Source organism: Abrus precatorius, unplaced genomic scaffold, assembly GCF_003935025.1.
Source record: "Abrus precatorius isolate BTA unplaced genomic scaffold, Abrus_2018 Scaffold9, whole genome shotgun sequence".
NCBI classification, from domain to species: Eukaryota; Viridiplantae; Streptophyta; class Magnoliopsida; order Fabales; family Fabaceae; genus Abrus; species Abrus precatorius.
In genome coordinates, this window is record NW_020874439.1 from 9,550,990 (window position 1) to 9,576,618 (window position 25,629).

Genomic DNA, 25,629 nt, shown 5'->3' on the forward strand with positions numbered 1-25,629 from the left:
CACTCATATTGAAAGTGTTTCAACTTGTGACAATTGAAGCATTCCATTATATTCTTATCAAATTGTCTACCTCTGCCTAAACCCCTGTCTCTACCTTTTGATCTACCAAAGCTTGTCATCTTCGAGGCTTGTTTCTCTTTTTTGTGCTCTCTCATTTTTTTGTTCATGAACCAACAGACTACTTTGCGACTCATCAAATAGTCATGGTTTGAACATCTTTGGATTCTTCGATTAAGCAAACCACATAATCAAATCTTATTGTCATGGATCTCAATATTTTCTCCACAATTGTAAGTTGCTCCATCTTCTCACCATGTACCTTCATTTTATTTCCAATAGCCAAGGTTCTTGCAAAGTATTCATCCACAGATTCACCCTCCTTCATTCTAAGAATCTCAAATTCTCTCTTTAGAGATTGCAATTGAGTCATTTTCACTTTTGTGGATCCTTAATTCTTTTGCTTTTAATAGAGTCCCAAATGAATTTTGATGAACTCTTGTCAAGTGTGAATACACATTTTTTCCTTATTTTAATTAAATAATGCAAAAAAGAAAAGTAGGCTCCGTGAAAGGAGGAACAAGCAAACTCCCCACTGCCTGCAAACATCCATCTAGAATTGAAATTACACAAAATAAGAATAACGTGCATGAACGGGAAAAAAAAAAAAAAAAGGTTGTGAATCAGGTGTAAAAAATAAATATACCGATATATGAAAAGAGAGAACAAAATGGAGAAAAGGGAGAGAGAACAAAAAGAAAAAAAGAAGAATGAAAGGATAAAAAAACAGAGCAAAGATTAAAAAAGATGAAGATGAAATCAGAGAAGAGAAATTAAAGAGGAAACACAACTAATTGAAGAACAAAAAGTAGACGAGGATTGAAAAGGAAGAAACATAAAAACTCCATAAACACCACAGAGCAAATCCCAGTAATTTCTCAGTAAGTGTCCTACCTATTCATCAAATTAAACTGTGTTTACAGCTATCCATGTGCTATCCCTACAATCACACATTCAAGTACACACTATGAATGCAAATTTTAAGTAGCTAATCTACAATACTAGTTGCTAATCTCCTTGTTCTTTGCCTTTGCCACCATATTCCTGTGATGTTTTAGATCCATTGCCTAAATAGAACTTCCACGAACCTCTAACCACCGTCATCGACAATATCTTATCACTACATTCTTTCTTTCTTTCATTCCTCATCTCTGTTTTTCCCCATCCCTCTTCCCTAAATGATTATTCTCAGATCAAAATTGTTGTTACCTTTCTATAAATGAATCTTCAAGTCGTGCCAAACCACTTCTTCCAATTGGTTTGGTTTTCCTCTGTGCCTTGCGAGAGCCCTGAGTCCTAATTTGAAGTTTCTTTGTGGCATCGCCTTTCCTTTCGATGTTAATGTTGATGTTGTATTCATGAGCTTGTGTCCTTCACCTTCCTTTCACGAGCACAAATTTTTTATCTCTTAAGTTTGGTTTGATTGAAACCCTAAATCCCTTTTCCCTTACACCATGTTTTGTCGTTAGTAAATAAAAAAGGGAGAGTCTTGACGGTGAGTGCCAAATGCTGCAGATATAGGGACATTAGAGACAAATGTGGACCGTAAATTTACATATGTATACTAGGAACAAATCTGAACCATCAACTTAAAATAAAAATGGAAAAAAGCTTGAAAATATAGTCAGAATCTAGTACTCCTTACACTTGTATCATTATTATTATTTTATATATATATATATATATATATATATATATATATATGCATATTTCTTTTATGTGAAGTTGTGGGATAAATTTATTATTTTATTTCTTTGGGTTACAATTATTATTATTATTGTTATTATTATTACCATTATTTAAATTATTTTTTTTTATCATCATAAATAATAACATCAATAATGATACTGAAATGAATATAATTAATTTTGAGGATTAAAATTTTAGCTTAAATTTTGTGTTATTTCATTTTTTTTATCTTGGCTGTTTACTTATCTTGCCTATTTTATTGGTATTATTATCGTTATAACTGTTTCACTTAACATTGTTTAGACTTATATTTTATGTTATGATTAGTGAATTATATTATATTTAAAGTCATATAATATATAATAAATAAATAAATAAAGTATTTACATTAGCTTATAGCATGACATATAACTTCTTTATCGTCGTGCTTTATAAATTGATAAGACCTGTATATATCTACGTTATCATAGGTCTTATTTTAAATAAATCTATCATATCATAAATTCAATTAATAAGTAACTGCTATATTAACTAACTAGATATATTTAATTAAATATCTTTTTTATTAATTAATTAAATTAAATCAAAATTATTCATTAATGTAATAAGTTAATAACGTCATTAGGCAGCAACTCTGCCTTTACAAGTCATAAATCATTGAAACTTATGTATACTTACGTTATTTTAAGTTTTATGTAATATATAAATATTTTTAAAAAATTAAAATACATTCAATTCATTAGATACCCACTTTATTAACCAGAACATATTATTATAAATACAAGTTTATTTTATATTAAATTTTAAATTTATTTTTTATTAAATAATAATATACAACTCATTAATTAAATTAAAATCATATAAATGTAGCAGTTTATAATGCTATTATGTGATGAATCTACCTTTATGTTATAAACTGTCAAGATATATATATATACTTACGTTATTTTATGTCGTATGCACTATTAATGTATCTAAAAAATCTTACTTCTAAATTAACAAATTATATATTTATTTTATTTAATTTTATATACATCCAAAAATCTCTCACTCATATTATCAAATAATATAAGAATTCATTCTAAAAATGAAACAACATGTATTTTAATTATATAATTTGTTAATCAATTAAAATATGTTTTTCTTTTATCTCATCTCATTAGTTAATCAAAATATGTCATATTTTTATAAAATTAAAATTGATTTGTTTAATTAACGTAATGATATATAATGTTAACGTGTAGCATCTCCACCTTTATGCATTATAAATCATTAAGTTAATGTGTATCTGCGTTACCATTAACTTCATGCAATTTAAATTCGTTAAGTGATATTTTACAAATTATTTTATCTTTCTAAACTATATCCTTTCAAATACTTTTATTTTAATCAGCAAACGATTGATTTATTAATTAAGTTAATGATAATAATAATCTTGTCGATACAGTAATCTATAAATTGAGTAATCTAAATATTCTCTTTTAAAATTTTTTTGCTCTTAACCAATAAATAATTAAGAAATTAATTTATTTAATTCAGCAGTTTATAACGTCATTGTGTAGCGTCTCTATTTTTTTATGTTTTAAATAGTTGAGATCTTCGTATACCAACGTTATCTATCTCGGTCTCATACAATATAAAATTGTTAGAAATATATTTTAACTTTCCTTGATTAAACGTTTTTCTTCGCTAATCAATTTAAATATATTAATTTGTTCTATAAATATTTTTCATTAATTCAAACTAATTTCATATTTAAAAATTTTAAATCATGTTTCTAACTTTAGTAAATTAAATAACCAAACATTTGATTGTTTAAGTATACTTCTCTATTTTATTATATAATGCTTTGCGACATAGATGTGCAATTTACATTGCCTTCATCGACAAATAAATCATGAGATATTTATGTATAGCTTACGCTATCTTAAATTTCTTTAAATATTAAATTTTTAAAATTAAATTATATATTAAAAAATAATTTTTCATAAATTAAAATATTAGATTTTAAATACTACAATTTTTACAACAACTTATAATATGAATGTGTGATTTTCCTTCGCCTTTCGTATTGTTTCTTGTAGGGTACATGTATAACCATGTTATCTTGTATTCTAAATATTATAATTTTATAAAACTAATTTTAATTTCAAAAATAAATTTTCTTTTTACAGAACTTAATTTTAATCAACAAATTTCATAATTGTTATATAGAACTATATGACTTTGAGTACTTCATTGCACCTGGAGAAACGTAGGAGCGGAATCATATCTGTCGAGTTAAAATAATTTTTAAAAAAAATTCCTTTCTAAGATATAACTTAACATTTTTAATAAATAAATCTTCTTTCTTTAAAAAATTAAAATAGGAACATTTATTTTTTTTAGAGTTAAATAAATACTTTTTAAAATTATAACAAATTTGCACAATTAAATTAAGGTAATCATTTTTTAAATGGACGTTGTAGGATGCTAACACCTTCCCTAAACGTAAATGACTCTCAAATCCATTTTTTGTTTCAAAGATCAAAATTTTAAATTTTTTTGAGGTTTTTTTTTATAAACTTTAATGGCGACTCTACTGATTTTTCTTAAAAACATTTTTTTTTTGTCGTACCTTTACGACCGTCAGGTTGTGACATCAAGAATTGTCTCCATGATGCTTTGATCAATTGCTTGAAAGAGATAATCGTTTGCCTTCAAATCCTTTAATTTATTTTATTCAATAATCTTCAACTGTTCTTGGGAAGTACCATCAGATGGTACAACTATTCCATCCTCCACCAGGTTCTAATACTCCTTTGATTTAAGGAGATTCTTCATCAACATTGACCAATGATCATAATAACCATCGAATTTCAGAATTGCAACTTGTACAAAGTTTCCTTTTGCCATGGAACTTCTTAAGATTCTCTTGTACTCTCTTCATAACAAAAAATTACACTTTTGTTTTGTATTAGACCCCATGAGAAGATTTGATTAATGTATGATGAGAGTGAAGAAATTCTACTATGAAAATATTAGTATGGATAGTTACAACAATTCACCAAAAGTATGTAAAATGGAAATAATTTATTAAAGAAAAAGAGTAATGTTAGTAAATGAATTGTAATTATTGCGATTTGATCATGTCAAATTAAGTTAAAAATGATGACTTGATAATTTTATTATACGACATACATTTATGATTTATTGTTGAATCTATGTAGGTAAAGTGCGAAATTATTAATTATTTAATCTATTTAGTTAAATAATATACTTATATATCTTGTAGGCTAACTCATTAAAACTGATTTAATGTAATGACTATTAATTAATAAAAAATAATTAAATTAATAAAATTGTTTAAATTTTAAAATATCTCTCCTCTCTCTCTTTAAAAACCATATAGTTGATTGCTACGAGGCAAAAATTTAAAAAATAAAAGAAGAATTTTATCAGAGAAGGGAAAAAAAAGTTTTTAAGATTCACTAATAGTTTTTAGACTAGGTTCGCATAAGTTTATTTAATCCTTATTATATTATAATGAGAATTATTAAATTTAAAATTCTTGTAAGTTTAATAAATTTTTTAATTTAAAAGAAAATTATATCTACAACCGTTACACAGTTAAGTAAAAGCAAAAAGAATAATTGCGATGCAATGGAAAGCAAATTATTCTTCCCTTAGAAGTTGTCCCTTTATTGACTAAATTTCTGTGGGCATCATTTGTCCCTTTCTACAATAAAGTATTTTCCGAGTCAAACAAAGGGAACGGCGAAAACGATTCTTAAATGCTTCTAATAATTTTTTTGTATCCCTCACTTCTCTTCTCTCTCTCTCTCTTTTCTTTAGTTTATGAGAAATGACAATAAATTTATCATAAAAATAACATTTTTCTCTTTCAAAATACTCAACTCCACAATTCACAAAGTATTCCTTTTTTACAACTTCATAAATTATTCTTATTGCGTGATATACGGTGAGACCTTGACTACATCACTATTGGACCCGACACCAAACAAACAACAAAAGCTAAAGAATATAAATTTCAAACATAGTACTCTATTCTTGTTCAAAGGAAACTGCTATGTACAAAATATAATTAATGTAATTTTTTCAAATTTTTCAATGGATCCTTGATTTCTTTATTTATCTTCCTCGTAAAAAAAATAGTAACTAATCATACCTTTTTCTCACATAATCAGTCGAAGCATGAAATAGGAATAGTCATTATTTGAGACCCCAACAAATATTTTTTAATTATAGAAAAATTATTCAAATAAATTATCTAAATCAAAACTAATTATCTTTATTGATAGTAAGCATTTAAAAATTAAGTTTCAATTAAAATGGATTAAGACTACAAGAGTTTAAAATTTTATTTCATTTTAAAAGGAAAAATATCTTTAATTTATTACAGTGTATTAAGATTTAAATTTAAAATTAAAATTAATTGAAAATCAATTTAACAAATAATATTTAAAAAATAAATAAATGTTCAATACAAGAAAAGGTATATAATTTAGTATAGATAATAATAGATACAAAAGATAATATAATAAAAAGTATAGAGCTGGATTAAAATAAAAAAAAATGAATTAGAATAATTTAGTAAATAGCTAGTTAAGTTACTCTACTAATGCAATACTCAAGTTCTTTTAATATTTAATATGAAAGGATGACTACATGAACCATTATAATTGGTTTCAGTGTTGAAATTGTTAAACATATTATTAATTTGATTAATTAGTGAGGTCTTCGCAGAAGATTTGGTTCTTTAACCCTTTCTTTGCGTCTTAATCTCTTATGCAAAAGGTGAAGTTGGACTAAGTCATCCATAAGAATTAGAAAGGTTTGAAAAAAGGCAATAACATCAAAGTTGAAACTCACCAAAGTCACTCGTTTTCTCACGGTGGTGCCACTCAGAAAACAAAGACGTGACGTGACGTGTGAAGGTATCCTCAAAGTTCCACAAACAAATAATTGATCTAAGCTGTAATAATATATCAAAGTCATACCGCGTTGATGATTGGCTGTCACTTGTTGACCCTCCATTTTCTTAATCACTTCTAGCGGGACTCTCAAATATTCAACTAAGATATAATAATTTAAAATATAACTAAATTTTAATTGATTTTACAGCATTTAATGAAATATTTTTTATAATACTTTTATTAATTCAAGTTTTATAATAATTTAAATTATTTATCAAAATTTAATTTTTTTTAAAATACTAAATGGCTACTTAATTTTCATAACTTTTGACATTAGTATAGGAAGTTAAACAATCAACTAATGACATTTAATATTAATAAAAAAAATCAAATCATCCTGACATATTAAAGAATATAATTCATTTATTTATAAAATTAAGAACATTAAATGAAATAACTTAGTTGTTTTAATTAAAATAATTTAGTTATTTTTTATATATTTAAAATTAGTGAGAGTAACTTTATAATGACTATATTTATTCATTTAAATTTTTCAAATTTTTTTTTGTTGTATAATCTTTAATTCTACAAGGTAAAATACCTTCAATTTTAATTTTTTAATAAAAGTAGTTAAGAAATGCTTTTATGACAACAAAAGCTACATGAATTTTTCGATAGATTTAATAGTTTAAGCCTTTCAATATCACAAATTTAGGTACTGATGATATTATTAGATTTAATTTTTTAGTTTTTTAAATTAAAGCTAATTTTAAATTATTTTGTAGTTTTTATTTTTAAATTTAATATCAAATTTTAAATTTAAATCTCATAAATTACTTTTACTTATTCATTTAAGTTTATTTGATAATAGGGTGATGATGGTAGTAGGTGGATAAGAGAAAGAGTAAAATATAATAATAGTAGTAAACTTGTGGCAATTAAAATAATACTAATATCCATGGTGATGATAAAAATATTAATGATAATAACAAAGATAATAATAATAATGACAGTAGTACTAATAATTATTGTAAAGGTAGTAATTGTAACATTCCTATTTTTATATCACTTATAATTGCATGATTATGTTAAATTTTCATATGATTGAATATTGGAAAAGTTTTGAAGTAGTGGAACTGTGAAGTTTTCGTTATAGCGAGATAGTTCTCGCTCTAGCAAGGAGTTCTCGCTACAGCAAAATAAGGTGATGGACTGAAGCACCTGAAACATTCTTGCTGTAACAAGGATGTCTAGCTGTAGCGAAAGGTGTAGAAAAACAAAGTGTAAAATTTGTCTGATATTTTTATTGTAGTGAGAGTATTTCTCTATAACGAGAGTGCGGCGATTCTGAGGGTATTTACGAGTTTTCCTGCATAAAAACTCGTTTCTTACTTTCATTCCACATCTCCTTTGAGTTTTCTCTTAAAAATCTCTCTCTCTTACTCAAATTAAAACCCTTTGAATGCCGATTGTTCTTTGAATCAAGGGTTGTACGTTCATTCTAAGCAATTCTAAGTAAGTTTTTCTAAGTTTAATCTTGTTTTTACCATTTATGTCTCTTTGATTCCTATTTCTTAAGGGTAACTCGTGTTATCTAGGGAGAAGTTTGTTTTTGAACGATTTTCATCATCAACGTCTCTCTAGATCTTCATTTTAAGGTAAAGGGGGGTTCTATTTTACCATTATACTATAAGATATATGTTGAGTTCATGAGAACCCTATCTCAGAGTAGTGTATGATGATATGTATGTGTTTGATTAATTATTTTGTGTTTGTGAGATGAGAAAAGCATGATACCTTTGATGAATAATTTCTTTAATGATTTCTGAATATGTTGGATGTAATATTATGATTATTAAAGTGAAATGTTTATGTTGTTATGTTGAGATATGTTGGAAAGAACGATGATGATGTTAGAATGAATATTTTGATTGTTAAAATCATATATTGACGTGATAAGTAATATAGAATTTGTCAAAAAGTGCTTATCAGCACAATATTGTGACTGGACTTGAGATAAATATGACTGGATATGAGTACTAGACAGATCTAGTTTAAATAATTACAGAGATATACTGAGGTATAGAATCCGGAGGCGATATGGATATTTGGGAGAAACATAGGGCGGTGAACAACATTTGTGTAGGTGCACTTATTCTGTTTGAGAGTGAATGCGCCACATGGCCTTACATTCGTTTTTCGACTAAACTCCTAACTATGCCTTTGCTAAGGGGCCCGTTATTGTATACGTTGTATGTGTGTGCATGGACTTACTGGCTGTTATTTACCTAGTTGAATAAGATCTCAAGAACTGCTGGCGGTATCAGATTGACTGTGATCACAATGCACTGAAAAGTACATATTTGGAAAAGAGAACTATGATGCTTTGTGATGAAATATATAATTACACATGTGATAGAATGAGAAAACTTAACTTATGGTGTCATACTATGAATTGATATTTATTCTTTATGAGATTATGATTAAGATATAATAAATGATGTGAAATATTTGTGTTATGTTTGAGTGGTAGAATAGATGTTTACCCTTACACAATATTGTAGGAAATAAAGATGACGACGCCTCAAGGGCAGATTAGGATAGTAAATTATTTTGCAAGAAGTAGATTGAATTATGTATTTAGATAATATTGTACATTTGAATTTTAGAATGTACCTTGAGGATAATCAGGAATATACCTTAGAAATAATCTATAATTATCCAATATCTTTTGATTTTTATGTAAATGATCACATCGATCAAACACTTAGTTTTTATTTGTATCAGGGAATAGAGAGGCCTTTCATGATCATGAATAATGTACTAACTTACCATGATCATGATCTGTTGAGAAGACTTACTCAATTTACTTTTAAGAGATTCTCTAGTATAGAGGTGATAGCAAACTCTGGTAACGCCTACCTTGGGGAAGATGATGAATTGACTGTTGAGGGTTTGATAGAAATTGAGGGTTGACATGATATAGACGACTAGTTTTAGGTCCTCAATATATGGGAATGGGTATAAACTTGTGTAAATTTTAGTATATTTTGAATAATGATTTGTAAATGGAATACATCATGTTGTAACTAAACTTTGGAATATATAAATGCTGATTTACAATATATTTTATGCAGTTTATTTCTTAATTTTTGTCTCATACATGAATTTATTGATGCGAAATATTTTATTTCAGTAAATTTTGATTATTTGTTATATTGAAAGTTTAATTATTCTTCATAATTCTTTATAAACTTGACATATTTGAGATGAATAAATATAGTGTTACAGTAATGATAGTGATTATGACAATAGTAATAAGTGTGATGAATATAATAGGACCATGATTGTAATAGTTATTGATTGATTATAATAATAAGTGAAAATTGTAATATTAGTTAATTATCTGTAACAATAATAAAGATAAAAATAATTATAATGATAGTTATGATAATTATTGTGTAATTTTTTAAAAAAGATAAAAAAGTTGAATGATGTTGACAATAATGATGATAAAAGAGAGGATAATTCAAAATTTTTTAATTGAATATGTTTTAAAATTAAAAATAAGAACTCAAAACCATTCCAAATAGGTCAAAATGTTTAAAAATCTAATTGTTTCAAAACCTTTATCTAAATTTATTTTAAAATAATTATAGCTTATAATAATATTCAAATTATCAAAGTTCAAGTAATCTATCGTGAATTAATTTAATGTGACGAAAAATAGTGAATTAATGTAATAAATTTAGATAGGCCTTTGTACCAAGTGTATCAATCCAAACGTAAATTGAAATAATTTTTCTATAGTTTTCGCATAAAGGTAAAGCCTTATCATGTTGTTTTACGTTAAAAAAGTCGAATTTCAAACATTGTTTCTTCAAATTTTCTTAAGATCCCAGTCTTTCCGGATATCTTCTAGTATTATTCTTTATATTAGTGTAGATGGTACTTCTAATACCTCTTAATTAACAAATAACTGTCTCTGTCGTGAACCCAATGCCCCTTCTAATTTTAATTGTATATTAAAACAAATTCACTTAGTTCTATTATTAATTTTTGGAGAATTAGCGACATACAAGGTTTACAAAAGTTGGCTTCTGAGTTCTGAATAGAATAATAGCAATCATGTATTTTTCTGTCTATTAGCATGCTTAACGCTCAGCTAAAGTCAACTAAGCTTAAGAAAGTATTTTGGCGCATAGCACTAGGATTCAACATGAATTTTGGTAGCAACACGGAATGAACCGCATAAAGAGAACAACATCATATCATATTCAGCACAATGAAGAAATCTTTACATTTATGGCTTTTCTAACTCACATTAATTACTTGTTCATTGTTTTGCTTATATTTTGCAGTTTCTATTTGGGTCTAAGCTCTGTGAATGATACTATAACATCAACCAGATCCATCAGTGACCCTGAGACAATAAGCTCAAACAACAGTGACTTCAAGCTAGGATTCTTCAGCCCTGAAAATTCCACACATCGCTATGTAGCAATCTGGTATCTCTCTGAATCCTACGTTATATGGATAGCCAACAGAGACCAACCACTTAATGATTCATCTGGGGTGTTCAAAATTCACAAGGATGGAAACCTTGTAGTGTTGAATGGTCAAAATCATGTCATATGGTCAACAAATGTGTCAATTAATGGTACCAATTCAAGTGCTCAACTTGATGATTCAGGAAATTTGATCCTGCGTGATGACACAAGTGGAACAACAATATGGGACAGTTTCACACACCCTGCTGATGCTGCAGTCCCCCAAATGAAAATTGCAGCCAATAGGGTGACAGGTAAGAAAATTGAGTATGTGTCAAGGAAAAGTAGTTCTGATCCATCTTCTGGGTACTTCACTGGTAGCCTTGAGCGTTTGGATGCTCCAGAAGTGTTTTTTTGGTATAATAAAACTAGACCATATTGGAGAACTGGTCCATGGAATGGAAGGGTCTTCCTTGGTTCACCAAGGATGTTAACTGAGTATTTATATGGGTGGCGTTTGGATCATGATAATGATGGAACTGTTTATCTAACTTACAGTTTTGCAGACCCTTCTGCCTTTGGAATCCTGTCCTTGACCCCATATGGCACACTTAAATTGGTGAGGTTTTTGAACAAAAAGGAGTTTGTGACACTTGAGGTAGATCAAAATGAATGTGACATTTATGGTAAATGTGGGCCTTTAGGAAAATGTGATAATTCAAGCACACCAATTTGTAGCTGTTTAGAGGGGTTTGAGCCCAGGAATCCTGAGGAATGGAATAGGAAAAATTGGACTAGTGGGTGTGTGAGGAATGTACCATTGAATTGTGAAAAAATGAAAAATGGAAGTGAAGTGCAACAAGATGGGTTTGGGGTGTACTATAATATGAAAGTGCCTGACTTCGCTGAGAGATCAGATGGTAACCAAGACAAATGCGGAACAGATTGCTTAGCAAATTGCTCTTGCTTGGCATATGCATATGATCCTTATATTGGATGCATGTATTGGAGTAGAGACTTGATTGATTTGCAGAAATTTCCATACGGGGGTGTTGATCTCTTCATTCGTGTGCCATCACAACTTCTTGGTATGTTTTCTAGCTCTCCTAATAATATTTTGTTTACACGTTATTGAGTTTACTATACAGAAACCAAAACTTTCATACAAGTGCTAACTAGTATCCTTAAAAGATTACGTTTTTATTAGTGTTATTAATGTGAAGAGTACTAGTTATTTAGACTTAAACTCTTAAAATTATTTTGTCTTTGTTTGCTGATATGCATTGAATAAAATACAGTTACCGGTAAAAAGGGAAGAGAATACAAGGCATTAATCATCGCCATTGCTGGGGCAATTGGAGCATTAACCATAGCTGTCACTGCTTATTTTTTGTGGCGGAAACGTACTACTCCTAAGCATAAAGGTAAAGTTGCCTTATTATCATTTCTTACATAAATTCAAGAACATTCATACTTTTATAGTGCATACTCAATAGGGTAATCAAGAAAGAACAGGGGTAGGGAGGGGATATTGTTAAAATGAAGAACTTTCTAAAGGAGAAAACCAGTGTAATTCTCAAATCAAAAAATGCTTGTACTTTCTTTTTCTTCAATTTTGCAATTTATTCTACATAGAGGCTGTTTATTGTTAGCAAAAGCATTGCATGCCTTTATTAGATTTGAAAATTTAATAACAAAAAATAAAAAATATCATATATTGAATATAACTTCTATCTCTTTTAAAAAGAATTAAGATATGCTCCAAGTCTTTGCCAATAAACATTCTGCTTATAAGTTTATAGAAATAATTTATAAATTATTTCAATAAACATTTTAGTATAATTTATCAAAATAAATTTTTTTATTTTATTCTCATAAGTTTTATTGTTAAACTTATTATACAAGTTATTATTTAAAAATAATTTATTGTATGCCCATTTAAATAAATTATATATTTCAATCCTCCTATGTTATTAGTTGAATAAAAGTAAAATAAAAATGAAAAGAGTGATAGGTGGAAGCAATGTTTGATTTTGATTTTTAATTACTTGTACAGTTTTTTATCAAATAAAATCTTTCACTTTAAATTTTCTTTAATAATTAACAAAAATAATATAATAGAGGTGTAACATATATTATTGATTTTTATAAATTTAAAATTATAAAATATTTTAAAAATAGTAAGTAAATTACAATAAAAGTATTTTTATTTTTATTCAATTATTTACATTTTTTTTCTTTATAAACTTATATAAATCAATGATACATTTTATTTTTGTTATATTTTTATTATTTATTGAGCAATCAAAATTAAAGGGGCTAAAATTACATATAAGTTAAAGCATTAAGACTAAAATTATAAATGAGCTAACAATTATTTTTATTAATTTAACTACAAAAATATGAATAATTATCGTTTATATTAAAAATGAGAGTTTATTATTTAAAAAGTGAAGTACGAAGAAAGTTATTTTCTATTACATTTCGTTACCTAGGATTAAAAGTAACTAAAAATAATTTGTGAGTTATACTTTTACTTACCGCAATGATTTTTCTTTTTACCTACATTTTTATTAATTCTGTTATAAATTTTGAAAATTAAATTTATTTAATTTTTTCTTATTATTTTATATATATTTCTATATTTTCCGTGAATACTCATTTATATATTTATAAAAATTATCTTAATTTTTTTCTATTTATTTATTTTTTTTGTTTTAAATTTGTGTATATATTATAAATGTATTTGACCCAAACAATGTGTGTTTATGTTTACAAATGACAAATACATGCAGGAAGTGAGCCTCAAAACTTGATTACCGAAAACCAAAGACAAATTAAACTAGATGAATTGCCACTATTTGATTTTGAAAAGCTAGCAACTGCTACAAACAACTTTCACTTCGGTAATATGCTTGGCAAGGGAGGTTTTGGTCCAGTATACAAGGTAATTTGATCCAAAAGATATTAGTCATTTTTTATATTATCTACAAAAATTTATATGAAATATTTACTTTCCTAGGGACAATTGGAAGATGGTCAAGAAATTGCTGTAAAAAGACTTTCAAAAGCATCTGGACAAGGATTAGAAGAATTCATGAATGAAGTAGTAGTGATTTCTAAACTTCAACATCGGAATCTTGTAAGACTTCTTGGTTGTTGTGTTGAACGAGATGAACAAATGTTGGTCTATGAGTTTATGCCAAATAAAAGTTTGGATTCGTTTCTCTTTGGTTAGTACTTGTCTCTTTCTAATTACATCAAACTTGTTAACTTAAATTGGAGTATATATGTATGATTTTATTTTGGACAAAATTTAGGTAATTTATATTAGTACTTTTAGTGTTATATTTAAAATGAAAACATAATATTTATAGCAGTTATCACACATTTTATATTTTCATAAATGAACTTTTATATTTATATTTTTTTTCTTAAAAGATATCAATTATTATAATTAACTTCATAAAAAAGTATGCAATTTATATCCAATGCTCTTATAATATTCAATTTTATCATTACTTTATTATTTTTTTTATTAAATTTAGATCCACTGCAAAGGAAAGTTTTAAATTGGAGTAGGCGCTTCAACATTATTGAAGGAATTGCACGAGGTATACTTTATCTTCATAGAGACTCAAGACTAAGGATTATACACAGGGATCTTAAAGCAAGTAACATCTTACTAGATAGTGAGATGAATCCTAAAATATCAGACTTTGGTTTAGCCAGAATTGTTAGAGGTGGTGATGAAGATGAAGCTAACACAAGAAGAGTTGTTGGAACTTAGTAAGTAATCTTTTTTAATTATACACAATTATTTTAGAACATTAAATGATTTAATTGTTACTTATAATATATTATCTAAATGAAGTGGTTATATGCCGCCTGAATATGCAATGGAGGGGCTTTTCTCAGAAAAATCAGATGTTTACAGCTTTGGAGTTTTATTGCTAGAGATTGTGAGTGGACGAAGAAATACAAGCTTTTATAACAATGAGCAATCGCTTAGCCTTGTTGGATTTGTAAGTATACATGTCATGTGTCTGTTCTTTTTAACAAAAGAAATTATTATTATTATTCTTAATAATAAAATTTCATTTTTTTTAGGCATGGAAACTATGGAATGAAGGCAACATTATGTCTTTAATAGATTCAGAGATATGGGATCCAACGTTCGAAAGTAGTATGTTGAAATGCATACACATAGGACTTTTATGTGTGCAAGAACTTACAAGAGAAAGACCAACTATATCCACGGTGGTTTTGATGCTCATTAGTGAAATTACTCACCTTCCTCCTCCAAGGCAAGTTGCATTTGTTCAAAAGCAAAATTATCGAAGTTCAAAGTCTTCTCAAAATAGTCAATCTAGTTCAAATAATAATGTAACGCTCAGTGAAATCCAAGGTAGGTAATAACATGGGATCAGCGTTGCCATTGTAACATTAATTTGCTGTTCTTTAAGTCATGTAATCATAGTCTGTACCTGAGATTTTGTCAATTCGATGAAATTTCTTCCTTTCAGCACTTTTTATGCAATGTGATAGTTTATATAATAGGATTGAAACTGATGAAACATTTACAGAAAAAGGAATGATCAAATGTTGAAATCAATCCATCAAAAAAGAAAACTAAAAGTGATTAAATAGTGAAAGACTAACAAGTATTTATCGGAAGTAACAACCCCATGATAAAAGCAATGGCAAGAATAGAGTAGAATGACATTGAAAGGTAATGAAAATTACAAAACTAGAATCAAAATTAACCATTACAAAAATGCAAAGTTATTATTTCAGTATGCCAACTTTAATTTAGGTGTCAATTTTCGTCTCTATTACTAATAAAAGTTTAATTTGAATGCTCACATTATTACATTACTATCAGTGAGTAAAATTTAAAAACAAAAAAAAAATCTACAAATGAACAAAAATACCCAACACACATAATGAACATTTATATATAGAGAGAGAGTAAAGATCTTGAGTCTTCTTAAAATAGATCAATTAAGAATGTCGGTTGAGTTTATTTTGAAACCAAAAAACTCTTGTCCAAACATTAATATAGTCCCAATAATTATAACCTATTGGGTCAAAAGGTTGAAAAAAAAAATTATATGAATTTAAAATTTTTTGGAGTAAGGATGTTGAGAATTTGTATTGTAGAATGGGTGATAATTGATGAATCTTTTTTATCTTTATAATGCTTAATGGAGATCGAATCTGAATCCATTAGGATAAATTCATAAAAATGTCTGGTTTTGTTCAGGGCATAGGGTCTGAAATTAAAACTAGGAGAAAAAGTTTTTGATATAGCCTTACAGGAATTTTTGTCTCAGAATTCAGGCTCCATCTGTATGATTGAGAAAAATTTTCTTTTATCCACATAATGGTTTGTTTTTTGAGATATTTGTTTGTCTTCTGGGAGGCTAATAGCTTTGCTAGTTTCTCTTGAAAGACTACCTATTTTTTGGGACTGGCTAAAGGATTTGATTATATTATTTAGGCTTGCTAAATCAATCTCCATTTCATCTTCAGAGGCAATGTCTGCCCACGATTTTTTGGGTAAACTATTCAAGCTTCCTTGTTGGACAGTTAAGAGTGTACTCACAGGCAAAGCATAATCGGCTTTATTTTGTTTCTCAGTTTTGGTTTGGGAGGAAGTATCAGCCTTATTGGATGATTCTTTTTTGGGGATCTCAGATTATTGAGTAGATGACTCAACTATCTGGATAGTTTTTTGGGTGGATGACCCAGCCGGAGTGGATGACTCTGAAGAGTTTGAATTAGAATCTGCCAAGACAGATTTGGATTTTGATTTATTAAGAGTCAGAGCAAGTCTGACTCTTCCTGTGTGAGAAGTTCCTCCCCTGGAAGGGGCAGTTGCCTTTCTAGGCATTTCACTTATTCTGTAAAAATTCATGGATTAATCAATTTTAGGTTTACTCACGGATTAATCGCATTTTCTATTGTAATTTATTTGATTGATTTTTATTTTTATTTTTTTTTGCATATTTTTATTATTATTTGATTTGTATAAGGTTTGTTTGTTTCCTCACACACCACTAATCATGCATAATATGAGCGAGGCTCTATACCCGGTTTTGAGTAAACTTTAGGTTTAGAGGAGTTGTGTAGTAATAGTAATTTGGATGAACGTCCTGTTTGTCTAACATGAGAACTTCAGCTAGAGCTTATTTTATCTATATAAGTCCCTTCATCTAGTAGACTACCTACTGATTGAGGATGACTTTATGGAATGAATTAGGTTAAATGATTATTTGATTTAATTCGTAACTCTATTCAATTAAGTTATTCGATTGAATTAATAATCGAATTGAGTGATTGTTTAAATGTGGATTTAAATCTTTAGATAATGTGATAGTCGGAGTTACACGCAATTGGTATTATGTGGATTGATATTTCTTAATTCATTTTTTTACTCACTTTAGTTCTGTTTGTAATTTAATTTGATTAATTGCAATTTTTAAAACCCCAAAAACCTTATTTGCATTTTTTAAAAGAAAACCTAAAATTGCATTTGACTGAAAATGTGTCTCTATGAATCGACATAAGTTTGGCTCTATACAACAAAATTTTTAGAAAACTTAGTTGTTTTGATAGCGACTCAGCAATTATCTATTAAGAGACATTAGCCTTTGTCATATCAGTGATAAACAAAGTAGTTTCACTTTTCTGAGGTTTGAGAAGGACTCTAGATGCATAATAGTTCATGACTTTGTATTGAATCCTGTATAATAAGGCTGCAGGAATAGATCCTCTTTCATAACTAAACCATGAAAGTGAATATTAAGAAACAGAGAATCTAGAATATTTTTATCCATAAGACTCATTGTCTTGTTAGGATAACAGTTGAAATAGACCGAACCTTGGCCAAGACTAGTTTCTACCATTCCTATTAGAGAATCTTCAAACTTATTGTGTCTTACATCTCTAAGACATATTAGGATTGTTGCATCTATATCTATATCTATCAAAGATTTGATGGATACTTGAACACATCCTATATGAAGGTATTTATATTTTCTTTGATGTTCATTGACAGAGTGTTTTGACAGGAGATGAAATTCTTCTCTTATATCTTGTCCTAGGACAATGTTGTTTTCAACAGTCTTGATAATGTAATCAGAACTGCTTCTTTTAGTTTGTTCTTCAGGAACATATAATGTATATCATGAGGGATTTTTAGAATAGTCCAATCATTCATACTTTGTTTGATCTCTTCAAAGCGAACTTCTTCATTAAAGAGATTATGTTTTGGTGTGATTTCAGGAGACTGTTTCTCTTGGTCATGGAGTAATATATTTTTTGAGGGAGAGGAGGAAGATGAGCTAAAGCTAGAGCGAAGAGATATGCAAAAAAAAGAATGGAGAAGTTTAGACATCATAAAGTAAACCTCTAGTTCATCACCCTCATTTGGTTCCATAAAAATATATATGCTAGATTATTTATAACTTTTTCTTTTAGATCTGGTTATTTATGGACTTTTTTTTTTACAGCAATAGAAACATCTTTAATATAGCCACTAGTCTCTTATGTTCTTTAATTTCTTTTAAATACAGCATCGTCAAATCAGCCTGTCCTTTATCCACATGGATCTTACTGTTGCAGTCCTATTCAAAAGAATTAAGAACTGTACAGTAAACTTAAAATCCAGATCCAAATGATCATAGTTATAAACAATCCACAGTTATATATATATATATATATATATAACATGAGGACCTAAGATTACTCAACTTGTTTTATGGATACAACTATCATTCTTAATTATTGAGATATTTGTTATTTAATACATACTTTAAGTGACACGTGGTCACAACATGGAACTTGATTTTTCCTCCACCTGATAGACAATAGTTTATAAAAATACATGTCATAGTCTTATTACTAATAATTACTCATGAGATTCCATTTTCCTCATTTACTCATAGTTGAAACCTTTAGAAAATTATGATATTAGTAAGTACTACTTGAATAATATAGTCATATCATGTATTGACGTAACCATGCAAGTGGACTCCAATCCTTTTCACTTGCTCATGAGCCAATTACTAATAATATGAGATACAACATGTGATTTATCGCTTCAACTAGAACTCTCTTAGGGGGAGGGTACACTCAATGTGCAACCAAGAACCCAAAGAATTCACATTCATTTCCTGCATGCATTGAAGAACCAATTTTTTGTCTATTTAATTTCATTTAAATTAAAATCAGAAGATAACTAATAACATAAATCTGGTCATATAGATAAATCCCATAAAAGTAATCACGAATTATCTAAGAGTCTTAAAAAAAGAAATCGACAACTATCAGAGTGTCAAAACAAAGTACATTACACTTAAGTTACCAAAATAAAACATAAAGCATCTAATCCTTCACCATACAGCAAAAGGAATCTTCTAGCTAGCAGCGAACAATAAAAGAAGCAACTAAACAACAATCAAGACTCTTTAGAAGGATCCTCCTCCATCTCATTAGTGCTTGTGAAGTCCTCCTCAAATTCCACCTCAATGTGGAGAAAAAGACAGGAAAAAGACATCCTCAAAGTCTTCAACAATTAAAAGGAAGTATCAACACCACAATACATTGCAACAAGGAAAGAATGAATAAGATATATTTCCTAGTAAATAATTATTCAAAAAAGAAACAAAACAAAGTAAGTACGAGCATATGTTACATAAAAACGATGGTAACTTTTACAATCTAATAAAATGCAAGTTTAATTAAATGATGCATGATCCGTGCAAATGATAACTCTTGGTTTGGCAAAAATCTCATTTTCATGCTTATGCGACTCTAGATCCATAATAATCCTATTGTTCGGAAATTGTTGTGAATTTCACTAGTCAGCCTACATTTCACATGTATGGTAGTGACTCGAGCCTCCACTACCCATTCTAGCTCAACCAACATGATAAGCCTCAAGAGAATACCAGGATAAAAGAGTATCCCGTGGAGACTTCCAACCAAAATTTCAGGGCCTAGGACATTCATAGGGCCTAGGAGAATTTCATCACACATTTTCTCACCCTCAAAGAGGCTCAAGTTCACAAATGTTGTGCACTTAGCCTGTATACGCCTATGCATATTCTTACTGCTTTACACAATCAACACATGTGTCAAACCATATATTTTCAAAGAGCACTATACACAAGGAACAATTGATTTAGTACAAGTCATTGACAATCATAAAAAAGTTAGGATTATGATTAATCTAAAAGTAAAGATAAAGAAGTGTAAAGGTGAACTTATATGTTCTATAATTCATTTTGATTAGTTTATTATCGTAAATTGTACTATTTTATTTCATTTGAAATATTTTTATATCTAAATTATATTTTATTTTATTACGCATTCTTTTAGTTCAAACAATTAATTAAGATATTTTTAATATTTGAAAATAATAATTGTAAGATGATAATTTAGGAATTAATTTTAAAAATTTTTATTATTTTTTGACAGATATATTTTCTCACAAATAGATTATAAATCAAAATTTTGACAAAATTTGCTTTTGTTGCCTTTGTAATTTCAATTAAAATAGTAATGTGCTCGTGGAAGGCTTTATTTAAAGCTACTTTAATTTTTATAAAGTGTTTTATTACAAGTAATGGGCGCAGCAGGCCCTTTAACTATTTCGTTATTATATGGACAACTTTAGTTCGATGCAACAGATGGTTTTGTTTAGTTTTTTTTTTATAATATGTTTGGTGTTTAATATTAAAATTATTTTTCTTTAGTTTTTTTAAAATAACATTTGACTTATAAGTTTATTGGTAATTTTTTTATGTATTATATAGATATTAATTATTTAAAATATTAATAAAATTATGCTATTTTAAACTTTCCAAATAAAAAAGAACACTTATTATTAAAATATATATAAATTAAATTTATACAAAAATAAAAATATAGAAAAATATAAAAGTGAACTCATATGTCCTATAATTAATCTTGATTAATTTATTGTCATATGTTGCATTATTTTATTTTATTTAAATTACTTTTATATTTAAATCATTTTTTATTTTATTTTATTATATATTTTTTAATTTAAATAATTAAGTTAAAATATTTTTAATACTTAAAAACTATTTTTATGAAATAATATTTTAAAATTTTTTATTACTTTTTGACAAGTACAATTTTTTATGAACAGATTATAAATTAAAATTTTGACACAATTTTTTTTACTACATTTGTTATTTCAATTAAAATAGTAATATGCTCGTGGAAGGCTTTATTTAAAACTACTTTAATTTTTATATTAGGTTTTTTTTACAGGTAATGAGTGCATGCTATTTAACTATTTCGTTATTATATGGACGAAATTTGATTCTGTTCCGCACATGGTTCTGTTTAGTTTTTTTTTTTTTTTTTTAAATAATATGTTTGGTGTTTAATATTAAAATTACATTTTCATCATTTTTTTCTTTATTTTCTTTTAAAATAACATTTAACATTTTAAATATTTTTTTATGTATTATAAATATTAACTATTTAAAATATTAATAAAATTATGCTATTTTAAACTTTCCAGGAAAAAAAAAAACACTTGCTATTAAAGTATATACGAATCAAACTTATACAAATTTTTTAATACAGTTGATGGATGAATGTATTGGGACTACCATTTTGATAGCCCAACAAGGAAAATTATCCTTTTATGTTGTCTATCCTCGTAAAATTAAGATGGTATTTATATACTTTTTTAAGTTGACGATGGTAATTTTTCTGATATTTGAAAGATTAAAAAATATTATTATTTTTAAATAAACTATTAACTTTATTATTTATTAATATAAAATTAATAATAATAAATATTGCACGCATGAGAAAACATATAATGTCTTCTTTATTTTAAAAAAACTCGTGTAAATTACCGAAACAAAATCTACACCTTCACAGCAAATAAAACAACAGAGTGAAAAAGCTTTCAAAATTATTGGCTTCGAAGCAGCTAGAACTAGCAACATTAGATAATGGTTTTTGTGTCTTGACGATGCAATCAACTCATATCGTAAGATGCTTTGAGGAGAGCGTTCTTCATCACGATCTCATTATCATTACTATTGCTTGGTTATGCTATTATGTTCCTCAGACTCGTGTAAGTATTTGCATCTCTGATTCAGCTTTTCCACAATTATAACCATAATTTAAGTTTTCTGCTAATTCGCCTTTCTTTCGCCCTCTCATCTCACAAAAACCTTCCATTTTGTGCATTCCACTTTCAAATTTAGACTCTTCAATATTTCCTCGTTATTCATTTATGTGTTGTGGATAACTATTTTTCTTTTTCTTTTTCTTTTTCTTTTACCCTTCTCTCTCTTTATATAATTTGTTATTTTGGAGAGAAAAATATATGCTGCCACAATAATACAAGAGGTCAGTCAAATCAATTAACTTCCTTATTTATTAAATAGTAGGGATCAATATGCTTTGAAAAATTTATGACTTAACTTGTACTACATGTAGGATAAATTAAGTTTATTTATTAAATAAATTAATTTGAAACTTTTTAGAACTTATTCACTTATTCAAAATGTTTAATTTTATATTTTTAATATTTTATAGATTTAATAAGTCAAGTATTTAATAATAATAATAATAATAATAATAATAAGCAAGTAAATATTAATTAATGTCTTTAAGGTATTAATTAAAATATTAAATAAAAACATTTATCATATCAAAATATCATTTAACACTTGCTTTTTTAAATAATAAAAAAATCTAATAAAGTATTTGTAATGTTCCTTATCTAAAATGTTTACCATTCTCATTAGTAAAAATTATAAATTATTATTATTATTATATTTATTTTTAAATATTTATGATAATATTTTTAAATTATATATTTATTAGTATGCTTAATAAAAATATAAAATTTTAAAATAAAAAAATTAATGATGTATTAAATATTTTTAAAATTTTATCAAATCTTGTGGGCAATGCCATTGTACATGAAATATCTCCAGAGTATCATTGGTCATCAAATTCAACAGCCATGTTGCTAGACTATTTTTGAGTTTTCATTTTTAATTACTGAGATCCTCCTTCTTTTGTTCCTCAGTGATGTACTCCTCCTTTCCCTTCCTTTGAAGGTAAATGCAAACTGATTTAGCTCATTAAGTGTAGTTTTGTCCATTTAATTTATAGTCAGTATTTGGAAGAACAATTGGTTCAGTCAGACTTGAAACTTGGGTTTGTTCCTTTCCTATCTTGGATTTCGGGTTGTTGTTGGCTCGAATACCATGTAGAAAAGGTATCTCTATTCCTTGAGAAATTAGGTTACAACATGACCAATAAAAACAGATTTAGAAAACAACATATGGATTCTAAAAAATGAAACAATCAATCTAATTCCTATTTACATCAAATTCTATAATTACATGGTTCTAAATTAAAAATATATATAATTAAAAAGACAGAACCAGCTAAGAAATCACATTTTTCACTAATACGCTCTTGATCATATGGGTGTTGCTCAACATATCTCAGAACATTTTGAGCATTTGCCAAGCCATCCAGATATTGTTGCGGATCACCTGCAGCGTCTAACGAGTTGTCATTCTGATTCTTGTAATTGTAGGTATGAAGAAAGACTGAGTTGTATGGAGGATTAAGCAATGCTAGCTTTGTAGAGAGAATCATCCAACAGCAATGTATTTGATTCATTATAGTATCCCTTCCCTCATGGAAGACCAAATTCTTGTTTCTCCCAAAGTTTTCTCATATCCTTATAAGTCAGCCACTTAAACTTGTTTTTTCTGGGGTCATGAATTCAGTATGAGTACAAAAAGAATCATTCCAACAAAAAATCAACTTGTGTTTCATGTTTCCCATCAAGCAACGAAGACCTTCTTGGTCTTGTTCTCGGTTCTTGAAGACCATATCCCAACTTCAAACTTCTCAAAGCAGAAATTTATAAACTCAACATAAAAAGGACTGTTGATTGCGCATTGACCCTGCCCAGAGACCAATGATTGTATCAGGTTGAAGAGACTTTTCATAGGGAATATGTCTGCAAGCACCCCATTTACGTCAAGAACAAAAGCTTGCTTCAAACATCCACCTGAAGCTCCAAGCGAAGAATTTCTCAAAGTTGTTAGGCTGTTGTCTGGATTAGTAACACAAAAAGATCATTTCTTCATTTCATAAGTACAAAAAGAAATTTATTTTTTATTATTTATTAGATCAACAATCCTTACTTGATACGTCATTTTGCTGTCCTTGAACAGCGTCACCACTTAGGGTGCCCCAACCTTCATCCTTATTATCAAGTACTTCAGCATTCCTAGGCATGATACCACATTTATTCAATAAATCCTTTATCATTTGATATTTTTTCTCCAAGATTTCATTTTTTGCCTCCATTTCACAAATTTTTCTACTTACTTCTTCATTTGTCTTCTCTAAAGAGGAGATCATGTCCTTATATTGCCTTATGTCACCCACAACATTCCTAGGCCATCCATTGCCTCTTTTACTGCTTCTTGAACTAGTTTCAACTCCATCTCGATATTTGACTGGGCCAACACTTCAACAATCTGAAATGCAAATTTAGGTGTGAACAATGTCAAAAAACGAGAACAAAGAGAATTTTGTAGCATGCTTTAATCCTCCTCCCCTTGGATTTATCTAATTCCATTGCAATGGAGTTCTTCCTCTTGCGAAGAACAGGCCAGGATAAGAACCGTCGGAATGTCAGATTGCAGCTATTTTGTTTCCAGGACAGAGATAAATGCTCCAATGCCTAAACCTACAAAAAGAATGAGAAGGAAAAAAAAGCAATGTCAATTAGGATTTGATTAATGTATCCTATGTTACCATGGCTTTGTACTGCATAAAGAATTATAAATTAATACCTGTATAACAGCAGCACATCCAATCAAATGCAACTCGTGATTATTTCTGCCGCTCATCGACTTGTTGGATGCTTCATTTAACCCATTTACACAAAATTCATTCACAGCTAAACCCCAATGGTAATCATCAAGATGGTATAGGTTATCTAGTAGTGAAATATAATCATTATTGACCCTTTTAGAAGAGTTGGGAAGATAGAACATTCTAAATTCTAAAAGCAAGCGCTATATAAAGTCGTGTAAAATTATCAATCACATCATCTGCCTTGAATCATTTACCTTTTGCACAATTTTTTGAATTGTAATATCTTTATCACCAAACAAAAAGTTGGTATGGGATTGATTTCCTTCTTCAACTTTACAAGCTTCACCCACAACACGCAGCCCAAGGGATAAACAAAGTCTAATGGTGTAAATGACACCAACTTATTCATCACTCTAAGGCCCCAACATTTTTTGTCCCAGCTATAAATCAATTCCCACAACAATGAACCAGATATTTCTATTTTGTTAGGCATGCAAAGAAGCCCCCTAAAAGGACTCTTCTCAATTCTTGCCCTTTGCCGCAAAGATAATCCCTCGTTC

The 25,629-nt window shown here is 28.0% G+C and overlaps 1 protein-coding gene across 1 annotated transcript; it reads left to right on the plus strand.

Annotated features, from left to right (window-relative positions):
- Positions 1-10,962: 10,962 nt before the first annotated feature.
- LOC113850177 (G-type lectin S-receptor-like serine/threonine-protein kinase At1g11330) lies at positions 10,963-15,568 on the plus strand. The gene is made up of 7 exons (XM_027480586.1): positions 10,963-12,240; positions 12,451-12,584; positions 13,956-14,099; positions 14,175-14,385; positions 14,701-14,941; positions 15,027-15,177; positions 15,263-15,568. The coding sequence occupies exons 1-7, from the start codon at positions 10,968-10,970 to the stop codon at positions 15,566-15,568; spliced, it is 2,460 nt and encodes an 819-aa protein (XP_027336387.1). The 5' UTR covers positions 10,963-10,967.
- The last annotated feature ends 10,061 nt before the right edge of the window (positions 15,569-25,629 follow it).